General features: G+C 43.2%; 1 protein-coding gene across 1 annotated transcript in view; it reads right to left on the bottom strand.

Annotated features, from left to right (window-relative positions):
- Pappa (pregnancy-associated plasma protein A) overlaps positions 1–18,375 on the bottom strand; it is a 233,336-nt gene that overhangs the window by 23,216 nt on the left and 191,745 nt on the right. Inside the window, exons 17-19 of the mRNA NM_021362.1 lie at positions 17,997–18,168; positions 10,408–10,555; positions 7,222–7,331 (exon numbers count right to left, since the gene is read on the bottom strand). Of these exons, the coding sequence (NP_067337.1) occupies positions 7,222–7,331; positions 10,408–10,555; positions 17,997–18,168 (430 nt within the window). The remainder of the gene's footprint in view (positions 1–7,221; positions 7,332–10,407; positions 10,556–17,996; positions 18,169–18,375) is intronic.

The raw sequence follows: 18,375 nt of genomic DNA, 5'->3' as shown, positions 1-18,375 counted from the left end.
TACTTCATAACATAGATGAACAAGGAAAGATAAAGCCAAAAAGATGACATAGTATCCAGAATGGAATAATCATAAAAATCCTAAATGCCCCCTTTTAAATTTTCCCATAGAAACCTCTCTTTTCATGTAGCATTACAACTGTTTCTTTAAGAAAATGAAATATATGCTTGTTTATGGAGCTAAAGATAGCTATGATTTAGACCAGCCATGAAAGTATGGAAGTTATATATATGGGCAGGGATTGCTCTCCTGGATGAGTGCCAGTTGATTAATTTAATTAAGAAATGAACAGTCACATGGGCCAGAAAGTGGGAAATACATGTGACCATCCTATTCTCTCCCTGAGGGCAGACTTACAGGAGAGCCAAAGTGTAATTAGTTTCTTGGCACGGCATGCCTCTAACAGAGGAAGTCACATGACCCCAGTCTAAGACTAAGTAAGGTAACTTTCTTCTCAGTTCTACAGCACATCAGGTTCACAAATTGGATATCCTTGCCTGAGACAGTGCCTGCCCCTCATAGATTATTCAATAAGTAGCTTTGTTTCATTTTGTTTTTAATGAAGGACTAAACCCATCTCATAATAGAGATTATTTTTTCCAGTGGATAATAATTTCTCCATTTGTCTTCCTTACTTCTTGAATGTCAGAATATCAGTGATGTCAGTCACAGTGTCTAGTTGGCATAGTCTGAGTTAAAATTAATATCTTGTTCAAAAAGCATAATGTATACACTATCTCACCTCTATTGATAGGTGAACTCATGGGATTTTGCTCTACCTACCTTTCTTTCTTTTTTGAGAAAGGGTTTTACTGTTATAGCCTAGGCTGGCTCAAACTTGAAACACTCCTGCCCTAACTTTCTAAGAGTTGCTGCAACACCAGGGCCACCATGGAACTTTAAATAAAACACGTATGAGTAAAATTTTAGCTTGAACTGCTGGTAATATTTTTGTGCAATGTGTCCTGAAAAAGCCATCAGCTTGCTATGATGACATGTTGAGATGAGCAAATACTAAGAATGGCTTTCTAGACAAAGCAGCGAAGCTTCTTGAGAGTGGGCCTCGCTTTCAGATCTCTCTGTGTTCTGCAGAGCCAAGCATGGTGTCCAACTGAAGAACCTGTGAAGCAATGGCAGTGTATTCCACATCATTTCTGCTTCTGCCGCCCAGTCATAGGGCCAAAGTAGACAAGCCCACCTGCTTTATTTCTCTGAGGAACTCTAATAAGATTTTCTTCTATGAGTCCAAGAGTTTGCTCCCAACCTAAACCCAGGGACATGGGAAAGTATTTAGTAAAAGGTTCAAGAAAAAGAAAACAGCCCTTTTAGGATCCACCAGGGACTTGATAACCATTCTGCTCTCCTTACTTGAGATCTAATTTCATCCTTCTGTAAGAGCACGTTGGTGTGGTTGCACAAGGTTCTGTCAGTTGAGGTTTATTTGACGTGAGTTCAGAAAAGGGACTTTTGTGCTATCTGCCTGAGCCTATTTATCTTTCCAAGTATTTGGACTTTCCACTGCTACCCAAGGCTGCATACCCCACCTGTTTGCCACAGGGCCCCTCTGTGTGCTAGGGAAACCAGGAAAGTAGACTGGCAGTGAGAGCCAAAAGAGAGGATAGACTGAGTGCACCATGAACTGGGAGATCCTGTGAGGTGCCTCAAATGTTAGCCTTGTTCTTAATGTCAATGAGACATCAGGCCCATCCAGAATTATTCATATAAGGTCTTCAAGAGGGCCTTCATTTTCTGCTTTGGGATGGAGGAAGATTGGACTATCTTCTCTTCATGACTGTAATTACCATCCTCACACCACCAGCAGAACTAGAGAAGCCATCAGCAAAAGTTCATAGGTTTAAGTCTTGCTTAGGAGCTGATGGGGTTTTAGAACTTGATTTGGTCAAGAAAGATGTGATATAATCAGTGAACTATGTGTTTATAATTCACTAGACTCTTGGGAGATAGTAGAAACTTTAAAGGTAAGTCCTGATTTGAGGAAGTAGAAGCTAGGCCATGACTTTGAAGAGACTATATCTTATCCCTGATTCACTCCTCTGTTGCTCTCTGACTCCTGTTTGCTATGATGTAAGCAGCTCTGAGACATCCCATGTCCTCACCATAATATTTGACTTGTTAACTCAAGGGTTCCTGAAGCTCTGTGGCCAAGTTGCCATGGATTGAAGCTTCCAAAGCCATCAGCAAGAAATAAACACTTCCTCTTATAAGTTTGCTCAAATGTTTCTTCACAGTGGTAAAAAGTGAATCACACAACTCCCCATCATTAGCAAGCAGCCTCTATCCTCACAGCATCACTACCATCTCCACCATCATAATCACCACCAACATATTAGCAGAGTCACTATCAACTCAGTCAACAGCACTACCACCACCATCCTCCTTGTCCTCAGCACAAAATCTTCTCTTTAGTGAATGTTCTCCAAGAACAGTGCCTACAGCATCTCACTGACACCTCATCAGAATTCTGAGAAAACTATTTTGACTCTGGAAACTGAAGCAATATGAAAATCAACAAGTTGTTCCAATTACATACATAGGAAGTGACCATCAACAAGTAAACCTATCTCTGTCATATTTCAAGGTCTAGGCTTCTATCCCTCCATTTTTCAAACCCCTAAAGTTATGATTTTAAAGTGTCTCCCTTTTTGATTGATGAGAAGACCAAGGTTTGGAAAGGTAGAAAATCTGAGGCAGATGTAACACCAGGGAACAGCATTTACCTCACTCGGCTGTGATGCGACAAAGTGATAGAGATGATATGAAAGAGCAATAGCAAACTACATAATACATATTTCATCCATAAATAGGCATGCTTATTTCCTTTTCCTTTTTTCTATTCATCTCTTCCTTCCCTCCATTCTTTTTCTAAAAGTAATTGTAAAAACCAAAGACTCGGTCACCTGGAATAATTAGATACATATGTTGCTAGAATAATACCTTCTGCTATGGGACACTCCTGATAGCCCTAGCAAGGGGATGTATATGCTAGAGAGCTTCATTACGACAGGGGAAAATCTTCCATAATTCTAGAAACTCTGTGTGGAATAGGCTCTCTCTCTCATTTAAAGGTTGTAAGCTAGTAGCTTCCAGGCTACACAAGCCACAGAAATGTTTGCTTTGGCATACTAGTATTTTAGAGGGTTGAGGTTATTCAAAGCAAAAAGATATTTTGACATTAAGAAAACTTCATATTCATCACACACACACACACACACACACACACACACATGAAAATGTGGCCACACAAACCCACATTTCCACACTGCTGTATTTGGCAAGAACCAACCTCAATCTAGCAAAAGCTTGTTAACCACTATGTCCATGTTGGGGATGGGGGCACTGTGACCAGTTTAGTGATTAAAATGCTTGCTGTGAGAAACTGACAATCCAAGATCAACCCTCATCACCCACAAAAAGGTGGTTCTCACTTCGTGAGCTTGTTTCTGACTATCACAAACACATAGAGGAACTATAAAGTTTCTGACTATCACACACACACACACACACACACACACACACACACACACACACCATACGCATGATGATAGCAATGACAATTTTCCTGCTTTCCTATAATTACTTGTATCTCCTATAGCATGAGGAGATACATGCTAGATACAAGCTAGAGGTATTTCTATTATTGGGTTTGTCTCACCTCACTTTTTCAATTAGAAGAAGAGTCTACTGTACATGTATATCCGAAGAGTTTATGGTATATGTGCATCAAGGGTTATTGAAAAAGGAACAACTTACTTAAAAAATGGTCTCTTTCATAATATCAATTAAGTATGCTTATGGCTGAAACTCATAAGACATATACTATATGAATCCAATTATATGAAGTACAAAAAGAAGTACCATTAATGTATAATGATAAATACATAGACACTGGTTGCTCTGGTGATAGAGGCATCACTTGGTAAAGTTATGGATGGTTGCCTGACTATCTGGAAAGTTTTACATTCTGCTATAGTAGTAGTTACACAGGCACACATGAGCATAACTTACCAAGTCTCAAGCTTAATAAGGGTGTATAAATTTCATGTTAAGAAAAAGGAAGGCACTTTCTCTACAACAATAAAGTTTTCTTTTAAGTTGGGTTGTATATACAGGAGTGTCTGCTGTAGTTTTCTATCTTTCTGAGTTTCTGAAATATTTCCAGTAAATACTCCTGCTGCCAAAACTAATATGATTCTCTGTATAAAATAACATACAGAGCAGTATGTTCAGCTAGCTTCCCCTTCTACCCCACCTGCCTGGATCTGTGTGTGCTTGAGTTTCGAACACCTCACCTGTGCCTAACTCTCATTTCAATAATGGGGAAAACTGTAAAGTAGAAAAATAATAGGATTTGTTCTAGAACATGCAACATGAATATGCCATGTTGTGATAATTATTTCTCTCATGTTTGTGATGAGATTGCTAATAGAAGTAAAATTATGGAACTCTTTACTATTTACTGTAGCTGAGGGCTGCATGGGATTCAGGGGATGACAACCACTTGTGTCTTTCCAACCTGGTGTTCAGTGATAAGCACTGAGGAGCCTTGGTATCCTACATAGTGGGAGAGTTTACACCAGAGATCTGGGAAATGCCACAAACCAGAGCTCATATGTTTGCATGTGTATGTGTGCATGCATGTGTACAGTCCTTCTTAATAAGCATTTGCCAGAGCATTCCTTACAAGCAATCAATAAATGCTTTGCCTTTGTTGTTATTCTCCATCCCGTTAGAAGTGCAGAGGTAGCTACAATAAACTGCAACTTCATGGTGGGGGGGATCCTTCTCTGAGATTTCATTTCCTCCACTGAAACAATAGGAGTCCAATTCCAGCCACTGCATAGGGATGCTTATGTATATGGTGTGTGTGTGTGTGTGTGTGTGTGTGTGTGTGTGTAGGTGGGTGGGTGACAGACTACGTACATGGCAGAGAGGGATGGGAAATGACTGCTCATAACAGGTATCTATTAAATGTCAGTTCTGGTCTCACACTCTTACCCTAGGGCAAAGGTGGCTAAATGGGAGCAGAGCCACATTTGCCAGCATCCTCCTCGCACCGGTACATGAAGCCACCTCTTAGAAGACCAAGGAGCCATCCAAAACCTCCCTGTGTCTGGCTGGAGACGTCTGAACTAGCCTTCTGCTCTCCGAAGCTCTTACTGCTCAGGGGGCAAGGGTGCAGCAGAGGCCAGCATTGCTGCCTTAGCCCTGGAAGTCATCAATCTATGCCCTTCACCCCCTCACTTTCCCTACATTTTTTTCCTTTTGTATAATGAGGCCTCCAGAGACTGGTGGGGATCTGAACCTCGTTACAGCTCTCTTGGTAGTCCAGCATCAATAAAGGCATGCAAACCAGGGGGAGGGGGGTGAGGCTATGACAGACAGCAGGTGGGCAACTCAAGAAAGGGGGCAGCTTGTGGTCTTTCAAATCCATGAATTCATTTCATAATGAATTATTACTGAACGCTTTAGTACTCAGAGTTCATAGAGGAAAAGGTAAGAATTCACTTAGTGGGTAAGAAAGGACTCAAGCCTCAGTACTGAGTTTGTCAGGGAATTCTCTTGTGTGGGAGGCACTCCTCTGTTTAGAAGCATGTGAGAAGTAGTGTGGGGGAAAGCGGTGGGAGTTTCTACCAGTCTGGAGTACTGATCAGTAGGTCAGGGCGCAGATCCACGTGACCTTGACCTGTTCTTCAGAGTAGAATCTTCAGGTTCTCTAGTGTAAACTGTGAGGCTTGGGCTGAGAGACCACCAGCTTTCTGGTGTATCTCACATGTAAACAGGATCTGTGGCTACTGCTGCATGTATTCAGATATATCAAGCACATTGGGGAATCAGAGTGAAGTAATCCTCTTATTGATCTGGTTAAAAATGGGGAAAGGTACCCTGAGATGTAGGAGCCTAAGGTTAGGCAATAAAGGTATACTGTGTAGAAACAGAAAGAAAGGCAGATTGGGGATGATGGAAGTGTAGAAGGGAGAGGCTGAACCTGGTGAAAGAGATGGGAAATGAGAGAAATTGAAACAATGTTTCAAAGTAGAATCAGGATAAAAGTAAAACAAAGGGTAAAAAAACAAAAGTAGAGGTAAGAGAGCAAGAAGAGAAAGAGGCAGGGGAAGGAAGAAATGTGGACATTGGTGTAGTTGGATAGCTGAGGGGTCTGGCCAAGTCCTCATGCTAGAGTGCTGAGTAAGCCCTTAAAGAAAGTCTTCTCTCAGCTCATTTGAGAAACAGAACACCCTGTATCAGGTTATACCAAGCTATCCAGATCTCCATCGGCAGTAGGCAGGCAGAAAGCAACTCCTGAATCTCAGGCAGAAAAGCTGGTGGCTAGAGATATAGGTGAGACTTGCCTGCCCACCCTCTGATCCTGTTGCCCTAGCTTCTCCAAGGTGACAAGTCATTCTTAAAGGGATTCATGGAAACTTCAGAACTATGATGTCTCAGAAGACTAGAGTAGGTCCCAAATTATCTCTGGAGCCCTCGACTGGTCAGGAAACACAAGAGGAACTAGGAAACAATGGTTGTCTTCAAGGTCAACTTGGTAGTGGTACCACTCTAGGGCATGAACAATCATCTGTCCAGGAGCCAGACAGCCTGGCTCCACGGCAAGGTCAGAATAAGCGTCATGTCTGAACTCTCTCTGGTACACCTGAGATAGCAGATTCTGTGAGTACAGGGTACCGGCTGAGGTTTAAGTCACCCTGTATGCAGAACTCCAGGTACCTGAATACAACATGAACGCTACTAACACTAGGCTGGACTTATCACCTGTCCTGAATATCCCATGATGGCTGCATTCCACCAAGTAAGGAAAGCATTGGAGAAAGATAGAAGAGATAGAGGCAATGTAAACTACAACTACACAGAGGTGCTAGAAACACAAAGCAGCCCTATCCTTGAGTACAGCAGGATCTAATTCTAAGTCCCTTGCATATGTGCATTTGACTCAATGTCCTCAATAGTATCCTAGGCATCGGGTAGGAAAATAAATACAAGGCTTTTAGGGGAAAAGCTAATGAGGTGTACTAAAAAATTATAGATGGAAATTTGTGGTAAAAAAATATCCCTCAGAAAACAGATGTGCTTGAATGAGATCCTATACGTAGACGGATGAACTTGGATAGAGCAAAGGCACAGTAGGAGCTCGAAAATGTCTTTCTCTTCCCTGTTAGCCATAGCTAGATGGCCTTAGTCACTCACCTGTACTCGTGTGGGGTTCATCCAATGGGGTATGTCACGCACTGTCAAGTTAACGGGAAGGATGATGGACTCGCTGTTATGGTCCAGGCACGAGATGGCACACTCTGACCCTAAGGGGAATCACAAGGTAAAGTAACGGCTCAGCCATATCTCCACATACCTATGGGGCACCATGCCCATGGTAGGCACTGTTACTTTTCTATTTTCCAGTTGGTGTGGCTATCAACACAAGCAGTGGAAAGGAGAGTCACCTCGGATCCCTTTACTTCCATTCAGCTGCCTCTGATCCATTGAGCAACCCTCATCACAGTGACTAGCCCAGAGCTTAACTTTTCAATGTGTTGACTCCACCAGAAAGCCTGTCAAATCCTACCTACAAGCCACTCAGTGCAAAAATACTGGGCCAAATCTTTCTAGCAAGTAACCTTTTCAATGAGCCATTCTAATCATCCCTTTACACACACACACACATACACACACAAAACACCACACCACACACAGCTTATCCAGTGCCTTCCTTGTTACCATATTAATATCGTATTCCATCTAAAAGAAAAGAGCAACTGGGTTTGCACATTTAAACCAATGTTAAGATCCATTTTACCATAACCTAGGAACACTGAGTACAGAAGAAGAGATGACTTTGATTCTGCCAGGTGGCTTTCTTATGTCATTCCACTTTCCTGAAAATCCAACACCATGTTGAGACAGGTGTCTTTGCCACCATTTCTTAGGTAGGGGAGCCAAAGCACAGGCAGTCACCTTTCTCTGCTGCCATACAAAAGACCCAGATCTTCTTATACACAGATCTTCTCCTAACTTTCAGGCTTGGTGTTGGGTAAGCTACAGCCACATAGAAAAGTGGGAATAGAGAGGTAAAAAGAACAGTGAAGAAACACACACACACACACACACACACACACACACACACACACACACACACACACACACAATACCCAAGAAATGAAGACACAAAAAGATAAAAACAAATGATGACTAATGCGAATAGGGAGACAGATGTTACTGAGCTGTCAGAGGAATTCTGTGGCGTACCTTATGTTACTGTGAGACCAATTCTAAAGGAGTTTGGAGAGAACAGATGAAACAAAACTGTCATGATAAAATTATCTTGGGGAAAAAAAAGATGTTTCCTCTGGATAATAGACAATGGTATTCTGTCCCAAGAAAGGAGGAAAAGGCATAATAGGAAGAGGAAAAACTGGTTGTTCTCTGCCATTGTCTCTCCCTCCCTCTCTCCCTGTTTCTTCTGTCCTGTCTTGCTCTGGCTCCTCTTCCTAGTGCCAGATTCAGGACCAAATTGCAATGTTGTGATATATGAGCCACAGTTGGCATCATCACAGAGTTCTGACTTCACCAGGCCCTTGCTTCTTCCTCCAAGGAAAAGGAGTGACTTCCCTTGGAGCTCACGATAGGCACACATGCATGTGGAAGGATCCAGAAAGTGTCAGAGTGACTCCCAGTGGGTCTTCAGCCACAAGTTTGACCCCTACCTTGCCCTAATACAAGGCTTATAAACAATCCCTTCTCCATAGGGAAAAGGGGATTCCTGGGTAGGGTTCTTCCTGGGGCTAAATGAGAGCCACTAGACTGTAAGGAATAGTAGAGGGAAAACGGATTTTCCTCTTTTCTTTCTCTGCTTCCATTGTTATTCTCCTGATACCCTTTTCTCTTTCTCCTTTCCCACTAGAGCTTCCCACCCACTGATTAACAACTGTGTACTATCCATAGGATGAGCATCTAGGCTACCATGGGAACATGGGTTTGAAGGGACAGGAAAGCAACATAGAACTGGTATCATAGGAATTTCTCTTTCCTGCTTTGGCTGTATAAAAGTCCCACTGGGTGAATGACAAATCCAACTACCCATCCCTTCTTCTGTCTCTAGACTGTTCTGTCATAGATGTTCACAGACATTCAAACTCATGAGGAATAATGGAAAATAGGAAAGGTTGGCCTTGGGATACAGCAGCCACTGTTTCAGACACTTGTTGCCCCAACTGTCTAGAATGATTATGTGACCACAAGCCCTCATTTCTCCATAATTCTTCTGGTCTGGCTCCCCTTAGTTGTTTTGTAAGATCTTGATCAGGGAGAGCATACTGAATCCTTGCTATATTTTGACCCTGGCGGGAGCTAGTACCATAAAAATTGTGGAGGAGTGCTGGCGCTAGCTCTAAGTTCAGATGGCAACAAATTCTGCTTTCTGAATTTCTGACTTTCTGTGTTATCATCTTCAAAAAGAAATGAAGAACCGCTAGGCACCTTCTATATCCAGCCACAGACCTTTTTGCTCTGGACACACAGTGATAATTCTCAGCATGTTTCATAAAGAACATGTAGGCTTTGTATATGTTCAGATGACCTTCTGTGCCAGACAGCCCTGGAAATATTCCTATAAATCACACTGGCCCTGAATAAGGACATTCAATTCCCTGGAGGTCACACCTTGGTTAATTAGGAAATCATCTTAATGAGGTAAGATGCCTTTAAATCAGGTTCTATATGCTCTAAATTTCCCCCACAGAAACCATGTACACACATACAAACTGAAGGTTGAAGAAGCCATTTATTCTCTAAAGGCAGCCAGGAAGAGAGGTGAGCCTTTGGAGTAAGTCAAACCTTAGGAATTGGGCAAGTTCCCCTGTCCATTCAAGGTTTTATCTCTCATCTGTTAAAGTTGGTTAAAAGGATCAGCAATGATGCCCTTTTGGGAACCAGCATTTGACCAGCATCAAGTGCTCTTGAGTGCTCTGCATAAGGTATATTCTACAATTCATCATGAAAACAGCCACAGTGGATCCTGTATGCTGTCTTACTTCCTGCTCTTTAGTTTCTTGGTTTCAGTTTCTTCTCCCTAGAAAATGTGACAAAGTCTAGCAAATCTGTGGCTAAGCATCAGTTCCTCCGAGTGCTTCTCTATCCCAGTTGGTCATTGACAGCTTTTCTCTACCATAGCTGCACTCACTTGCCCACAATATTATATAGTATAACCAGGATCCTGTTCATGAGTTCATTGGTGGGAAGACAAAGTTTGTCTCACTCTTCTCTGTGTCTCTCACAGAGTCAGGTTTCATATGGATATAAGATCAGAAATACACCAGGCATTAGCCTAGGCTCATGGATGAAAACACATATGCCACTGTTTCCCATCTAGACTCGTCTTACCTATTGCATAGCCATCAGGACACTGCAATTTGAGGTTACTGTTGAGTTGGTTTGGGGCTGAGCACTGGCCTTGCATCTCTCGGCAGACGTGGAAGGAACCACTCCAAGTGCCATCTTTCCGGCAGTGAATGATATTGCTCCCACGGCCCTGAACACCAGAGAAACACTCTTAGGACATGACAGACTCCAGCTGTGCAAAGGACATGCATCTCAGTATGAAAGATGCCATTTCAATGTGTCATTTCCCCCACAGGCTAGAATTGTTCCAAATAACTTGTTTCTAATAGCTAAATCCCAGTCATCTTGAAACAGGGGTATTGTGAGTACCTTATGGAGAAACTGAGGACTCAGATAACAAAGAAGCTTACTCTAGTCTTCCCAAACCGAGTAATTCCAAGGTTTACTAATTTCTAGAATAATGGTCTTTGGGATATTCCAATTGTTTATATTTGTTTTACATTATTGCTGTTTACATTCAGAAACCCATCATCTACTCTTTATATCCAGACAATAAAATGTAAGAGGCAGGCAAGGCATTCACAAAAACTGGTAGCCGTGCACTGCATTTTCTTTCCTTTTTAGATCCAGGAAAGCAACCCAGGTGAGAAGCTTTCTCTTCCAAGGTACTTCCAACTACGATGGCCACAAGAGGGTTCAGAGCGGGTTGTGTGTATCTCTACTTTTGGCTCTTTAAGGTAAGCAACAGTTCACTTCTCATTCTTCTGTAAGTAAGTAAGAGAGTGCAGTTTAAAGACAGATCCTTTCTTTATGACCCACTCAACATGTGAAACCATAGCAAACCAGAAGTTTGATGGGGCTCCCAGAAACAAAAGAGAAATGGAAGGACATTCGTGAAAGAGAGAAGCGCAGGCACAAATGCAAGACAGGGCAGTGACCACGGCCAAGGAAGGTGTGGTTCTGCTGAGCCGTGAGGGCGGGGTAAAGCAGAACAGAGTGCAACAGGTGTGACTCTTTGATGTTGGCTTCAGGAGACTGGATTCTCCAGAACAAGTGGAGAACTACCATTTCCGGATGGATCAAGAGGCTCTGCAGGAGCCTGGAGACTGGTTTGACTCAGCACCCCTGTATCCTCAGAGCCTGCATGTAATGTAGGCCACTCAGTCTGTTACTTGCCTCTCTGCAGATGCTTAGCTAAAGATGGGATGGGAAGTAGTTTTTTGTTTGTTTGTTTGTTTGTTTTTGGTTTTGGTTTTGGTTTTTAACTAATAAGGAAATAAATTGGCTGATGGCCAGAAAAAAAGAAAATAAAGGCATAAACGTCTAAACGAATGAGGGAATAAACAATTAATGTCTGGGAGATAGAACGTGAAAGGGCTGATATGGACTGAAGCTGCCTTGTCTTTAAACACACACACACACACACACACACACACACACACACACACACACACACACCAGCTGCAGAGAAAGGGGCCCCTCTTGAGGTCTATCCCAGGCCAGCAGGAGGTGGGCACCATTGCAAGAGAAGCATATATAGAAGAATGTGGCCCATCTGAGATTGCAGTTATGTGGAAACTAAGAGGGCCTCTTTAAGTGGCTTGTTGTGGGCTTGTGGCAAGCTTATGCAGTTTCATGGGACTTTAGAGAACTTGAACTTTCCCTCTTGGAGCCCCAAGCTCTAAGCCCCATGATTGTGCTGCGTCCTCAGGGGAGTAGGAAATTGACCCCAATTTCCTGGATCCTTGGCCTGGGACTCTGATGCATTTGGCCTCCAGCCTCTCAAGACCTGCAGACCTCAGCACTACATGGGCCAGAGTTGGCTGAGGAGCAAGGCTTGCAGCAGAGGATGTATTAGAGCTAATTGGAAACTACTCAGGGAGTTTCAAGTCCCAAAGGCCTCACTGTGGAAGGTGGGAACATAAGGTACTGGTGTTACTTTCTCAAGACTCCCCCTCTCTCTCTCCTTCTTCTGTTTGGTTCATCTGGCACTTTCTCTGGCTAAATCTGCCTTAAAAATAAGGCACCCACCTGCTAAGACACTTTAGCCTTCAGAAGAAGGCAAGCATGTGGGCTAGCACTCCCATAGCTTCCATATGGAACACAGAGATTTCTAGCCCCACCTCTTGGCTATACATGTGCCCTTCATTCGCATCAAGTAAACATATCATTGCCCTGTCTGCATCTCTGGCTTGCCACACTTCACGCCTTTGCTTTTTCTGTTCCCTCTAAATGGCAGCTTTGCAGGAGCTTCTAGATGCTCTAGTCTCTGCTAGGGCCACTTCCTGTAGCGCTCAGCACCCGCTGACCGTCTGACAGTGAGGATATCCTTGCTGACTACTCTGTCTAATTTGAGCACAGACAAGCCAATGTGGTTGAGCATCCAATCTGAGAGCAATACTTCTGTGGGTGTTGTCAGGGAACCAAACCAAGTGAGTGTGTTTTGTTCCAAATGTACAAGCCAAGTCCCAGCAGAAGACATGACTTTACCTGCTAAAGTGAAATTTTGAACAAGAGGACTGTGCATCCTTTACCAAAACTGCATTCCTCTCTGTACTTATGTATGTCTATAAAAGTCATGTTCCACTCTCTTTATACCCTCTATCTATTTAGCCAAGAAAGCCACATAGAGCTGAAGTTGTTTACAACTATATTATTGGAATACGGCAAGCTCAATGTTCTAAAGAATTATTTTAACTACTGAGTGGAAGAGAAACCATATCATATGTCAAATCTGAAAACTCAGGCTCCCTACATGAAAGAAACGAGGAATGCATGCTATAGTAATGGTTTTAACTGCACCTCTCCAAATGTCAGCTCTGCAACAGTCCAGCTCTGGGACCTGAGAGAGTTTATTCATGTACTCGTGTTTCTGTTTCTTCAACTGTTAAGGGGCATGGAGTCTTCGGCCTAAAGGAGTCATCATGGCATCCAAGTGGTCAGTTTATGGAGGTATTTAAGATCTAACATGCGTGCACAGAGCTATGCATTAACCATGGCTCCTAACTTCCCTGCTGCAATCACTATCTCTAGGGAACTTGGGAATCAAGGCAACCCTTTGTGCCTTACCTACCTTGGAAAGGGAACAAACAAAGGGGAAAGACAATGGGTAGAGGGGAAAAAATAACTCACACCATGGCAGAGGGCTGTTATACCATCAAAGTCACCCAGAGGCAGGTGGCAGGGGACAGGGTGAACATCAGTTATGGAAGTCTGGATCTACCATGTCCTTCCTACTTGTATAAAACAGCACACTCCCCCTTACCCCGGAACCCTTCCACGTATGCATGTGTAAGTAGAACAGAAATGTCCAATGTATTTATGTGAAAGAATCAGTATGAAGCAACCATGCAAATGTCATGAGTATCCCTAGGAGTAAGGGTGGGTTGGGAAAAAAAAATCACTTGTGCTGTTATTTGGTTTGAGACCTGGCTCTGCTGGTAACTTGTGTGGCTTTCCTTTCCGGGTGTCAGCGGAGACATCTGTAAGCTAAGTGAGTGGGTTTCATGATAGTCTCTGAGCGTTTGCCAAAGTCGTATGGCAGATGATACTGCAATTTCTCTCTCTTTCTCAAGGTAACCCTGAAACAAGAAACTGTTTCTGCACCCATAAACTATATCACCATGGAGTTCTGCATCCATGGCAGAGCTCGCTTAGTCTGAGCCAGCTCTATGCTATCATGCAGAAACGACTACATAGTCACCCTCTGTCTTCCCAACAAGTAAATGGGTAAGCTGTTGATTCTACTCTTCTCCTTCTTGTCTTGCAGGAACTCCTGCTGAGTTCTGGAGATCCATTATTAGTTGTACTACTTGGCCCATGTAGCCTTTGTCTTCTTGTGCTTCAAGTGTCTGCCATAGACCCTGATCCTCTCCAAAGACTGGCAACTCCTCTAGTCAGTTGCAAAACTCACGCAGAGCTTTTCACTATGTCCTGGGACTACATTATCTCTCCATACATTCAATACCTTCTAAGTCCCATTAAGTCAAGAGAGGATTAGCACTTCTTATTTCTTGCCAGCTGTCTGGAGAACAAACTTCACCCTTTGCCACCAGCCTGCCCAGGAAGGGTCTGGTGACAGTGAAAGAGAATGGCTGAGTAGTCTCAATACCACCTACAGACTCAGAGTTATAGGCAAAGATTTAGATGCTGTAGGTCTTTCTTCTGTGTTCATAGAGTGGCAAGATGATTTCTTTCTTTGGGGGACAGAGGGTTGTTTTGAACTACCAGAATGAAAAAAAAAAATCTGTTAACACCAGTCTGGCACCCTTAAACTCCTCACATTAAAAATCAATGTTATGATTATTTAGGCTACCCAACATGATGTAATGGGACAGGAACACTCTAAAACATCAGAACTGAAATGTTGAATATGTAAGTATGAGTATGTCCATTTAAATGTGAACTATGAGGCCCGATATAATAGCTCACACCTAAAATCTCAGCACTGAGGAGGCAAGGAAAGAAGGGCTGTCATGAGGTCAAGGGAGGCATGCCTGGACTACACAGTGAGAGAGTGTATCAAAAAACAAATAGGTAAAATGACGTGGTTGAGAAAAGGTTTCATGTTTCATACAGCTGAGGCTTGCCTCAAACTCACTGTGTAGTCAAGGCTAGCCTTGAACTGCTAATCTTTCTTCCTCCACTTCCCACAGGTAGGAATTAATTACAGGTATACTTCACATGTTTAAAAATGTTGTAATATTAAGTGTAATTTAATATTTAACTACCTGTACATTATAACCATATTCTAAATACTTCAGTGACATGTGTCTGGAGACACAGAACAGATCTGGTAGACACAGATTCTATTTGGGCAAGTTAAGAAGTTTCCACACAGCTCAGATGGTTAAGTGCCACTTTTGTGACTTTGGGGGAGGTAGCCAGCATAGGGCTATCTTCCAATCTATTGCCTGTGTTTTTAGGACTCTCTAGAAGCTTAAATAAGCATCAGAGATCTCTCTACTGCTATGACCATAAAAGCAGACTAGTCTATTTGTACTTTCCTGGGGGCTGATGCTTACTGTGGCATATGTCCACTCCCCAGACCTCTCTGAATTTACCCACATCTATTCCCTGCTATCACCAATAAATTGAGAGGCAGGCTTTGTTATTCCTCCTCCGGTTACACACAGGGAAACCGAAGCTTGATGGATTAAGTAATTTGTCCCTCAGTCAAGGGGTAGGGTGGTAAAGTCAGCATTTGAACTCAGGTCTCACATCCTGCTGGCTCCCTTGGAGGACTCAACGAAGTGGAATTTTAAAAATCCTGCCAGTAGTAGCAGTGGAGGCAGTATGAGAGTCTCCCCTGTAGTAGCCTCTGCCCTTCTATGCCAGGATCTGTAGCTTGTTTGGAAAACTAAGAATCTCTGTTCCATATAAGCCACGGGATTCAAGAAGCGTGGGCATTGCGTTCCTGCTGTGTTTACAGGCAGCGAGAGGGAATCTGAGGTGAACACTGGCGTTGGCTCTCAGGCCCTTGGTCTGAGGGTAGAGGAAATTCATTCTTAGTACAAACTAGAAACGTCAATTGTGTAAAGAGCCCATTTGGCACACACCCCCTCATTCTTTGAGCTGACAAGCCATACCCTGCTCCTTCGAGTCTAGCCTCTCCACCCGCTGCCAAACAGCAACACTCCAGTCCTCTGATGAATTTACATTTTCCTCTCCTTTAAATACAAACTGCCCATGAAAGCTCCTTGGCAGGCGGCAGGCAGGCTGGGTTTCAGTTTGATAACATGGCCATGGCCAGAATATTATTTGGCTCAGAGATCACTGTTACCCACAGTTCTATGTGAGGGAGTGAAAGGGAAGTTGATCAGTCTTTGAAAGTCCCTGCTTATTCCAGGACTCCTGCTTCCTAGATGCTAGAGGACCCACATGGTTCCTAGGAGTGATTCCCAGGAGTGACCGCCAGCATCCTAGAGTACCCTAGACACCCGTGAATGGATGATGCTCAAGACTTGGAGGCAATACCTACTAAAGTCAGCTTATCCACAGAAGGGGCACCCAGCTCCTAATTTGTCTGTCACTTCCTACGGACCTACTAGGTGCCTAGCCACGGTACTAAGTGCTGAAGGCATACAGTCACTGAAAGGGGGCAGTAGAAGACTTTACAACCTCGGATAGGACCACTGTGAAATAAATCAGAAACTTAGCATGGGTGGCTGCTGCTATGAGTTGTTAGCCTGAGGGAGATACAGCTGAGTCCAGGTGTGGAGGGGACCTGCAGAGGACTCTTAGAAGAGGGATTATTCAAAGGGAAGAATCTCTGAACCAAATAGGTTTGTAGAGAGAAATTGCAGCTCGGAGATCTTACAAAAGGAGATTCTGGAAGTCCTGCTTCTCAGAAAGGTGAATAACAAGTAGTCAGGCATCTAGACCAAATGAGGAAAGTGCTTACCAGAGATTCATAGATAGGATAGGGAACCCGGGTCTTCTGGGGGTGGGAACAGCATCTGAAATACTGTCTAATAGGTTGGATTTTATCCCTAGGAAACAAAAAGATGCTGCCTAGAAGGGCTTGAAGCCAAAAACTTGGGATGACAAGGAAAGACATGATCAAGAGGCTGTAGAGTAGGGGGGGGGCACTGCAGTGTTTGTTTTTTTAATTAGGGTAGTTGCTTTGGGTACTTAGGAACAGCTTTAGGGGGTATTTTAGGAACACTGAGTACGTTTGGGAGTAGCTTAAATGTGGAAAAAGGAAGAAAGAGATGCTAAGGGTCTTAGTTTAGGATTTGGAGGCTAATAAATAATAAAGAAAGAACAGTGAGCAACTATATTCCAGCTTCACCTGGCTGGTGACCCTCACACACCCATGAGTGGCAGAGCTAGCCTGTCAAATCTGAGTGGTGGGTTCTGTGGAAATGGGGGGAGGGGACTTCTGCATTCTTTTCAATTTTCATTTTGCTTTTGGGCCTCCCTACTTGTCCATCTGGGTAGTAGAGGTTGGATATCAAAGCTGAAGTGTGTTGTTTTTGGGTTTTGTTTTGTTTTGTTTTGTTTTGTTTTTTCACAAAGTCCCTTCAGCAGAGGCAGGCAGGAGCACTAGACTTATCCTTTAGATAGATCTGGCTTGAGATAACACTCAAAGCCATGCTGGCCCCTTCTGTTCTCCTTTGTTCCACACTGTACTCTGAAGTATTCTCCCAACCTTCAGAAACCCCTGTTTATAGGCTTCCAGGGCCAAGTGATGTCTGATGATCATGACTGCCTTGTGTCTGTAAAAGCTTTAAGAAAGAAAGAAAAAAAAAAGCTTTAAGAAAAACGTGGGTTGTAGAAGTGGGCAGAGCCGATTAAAGTCCTAGACACTCCTATCAGAATGACATAACAAATCAACCTTAACTGCTAAGAGGGTATACATGTGTTTCTTTAACATTTCTCAATAAGTGTCTAATAGTTCTAATGCTTAAAAAATTCTCAAAGCTAAGAATCTCTGAATAAAACAGGCTTGTGGAGAGAAAATACAGTTAGGAGATCTTACAAAAGAAGATACTGGAAGTCCCACTTCTCAGCTTCTGCAATGGTGATATTGTCATTTTATAAGGTTTACTGTGGAGACAGAGCCCCCTAAGATAGCAGCTGTTTAAGAGAGAGAAGAAGGCTGTGATCTAAGGTTTTAGTGGGCTTACCTGGGAGGCATCACTGTCTTCACACTTGATCCTGCACTCACTATTGAACTGGAAGCCATTAGTGCATTGATAGAGCCCATGGAATTTGGGTGGAGGTGGGTCACAAGTCACCGGCACACAAGTTCCCTCTTGCCAGCTGCCATCTTGAGTACATTGAGTCTTGAAAGCCCGTCTTCAGGAAAGATGAAAGAATAATTATTGTAAGGATCAGAGGGCTTGAATCTGAGCACTAACAGGGCACCTACCATTGTCTTTGTATTCATAATCTGCTGGCTGTATGAGGGATGCAAGAGACATGCATGATAGAGACGCTTACAGAAAGCAACAACGGGTCAAAATGCAGAGCTGTGGAGCCCAGTGCCAAGTGATGCATCTACAA

This window comes from Mus musculus, chromosome 4 (assembly GCF_000001635.26).
Source record: "Mus musculus strain C57BL/6J chromosome 4, GRCm38.p6 C57BL/6J".
Classification (NCBI taxonomy): domain Eukaryota; kingdom Metazoa; phylum Chordata; class Mammalia; order Rodentia; family Muridae; genus Mus; species Mus musculus.
Note: the sequence above shows the minus strand (reverse complement) of the source record. Positions and strands in the feature narration are given on the sequence as shown.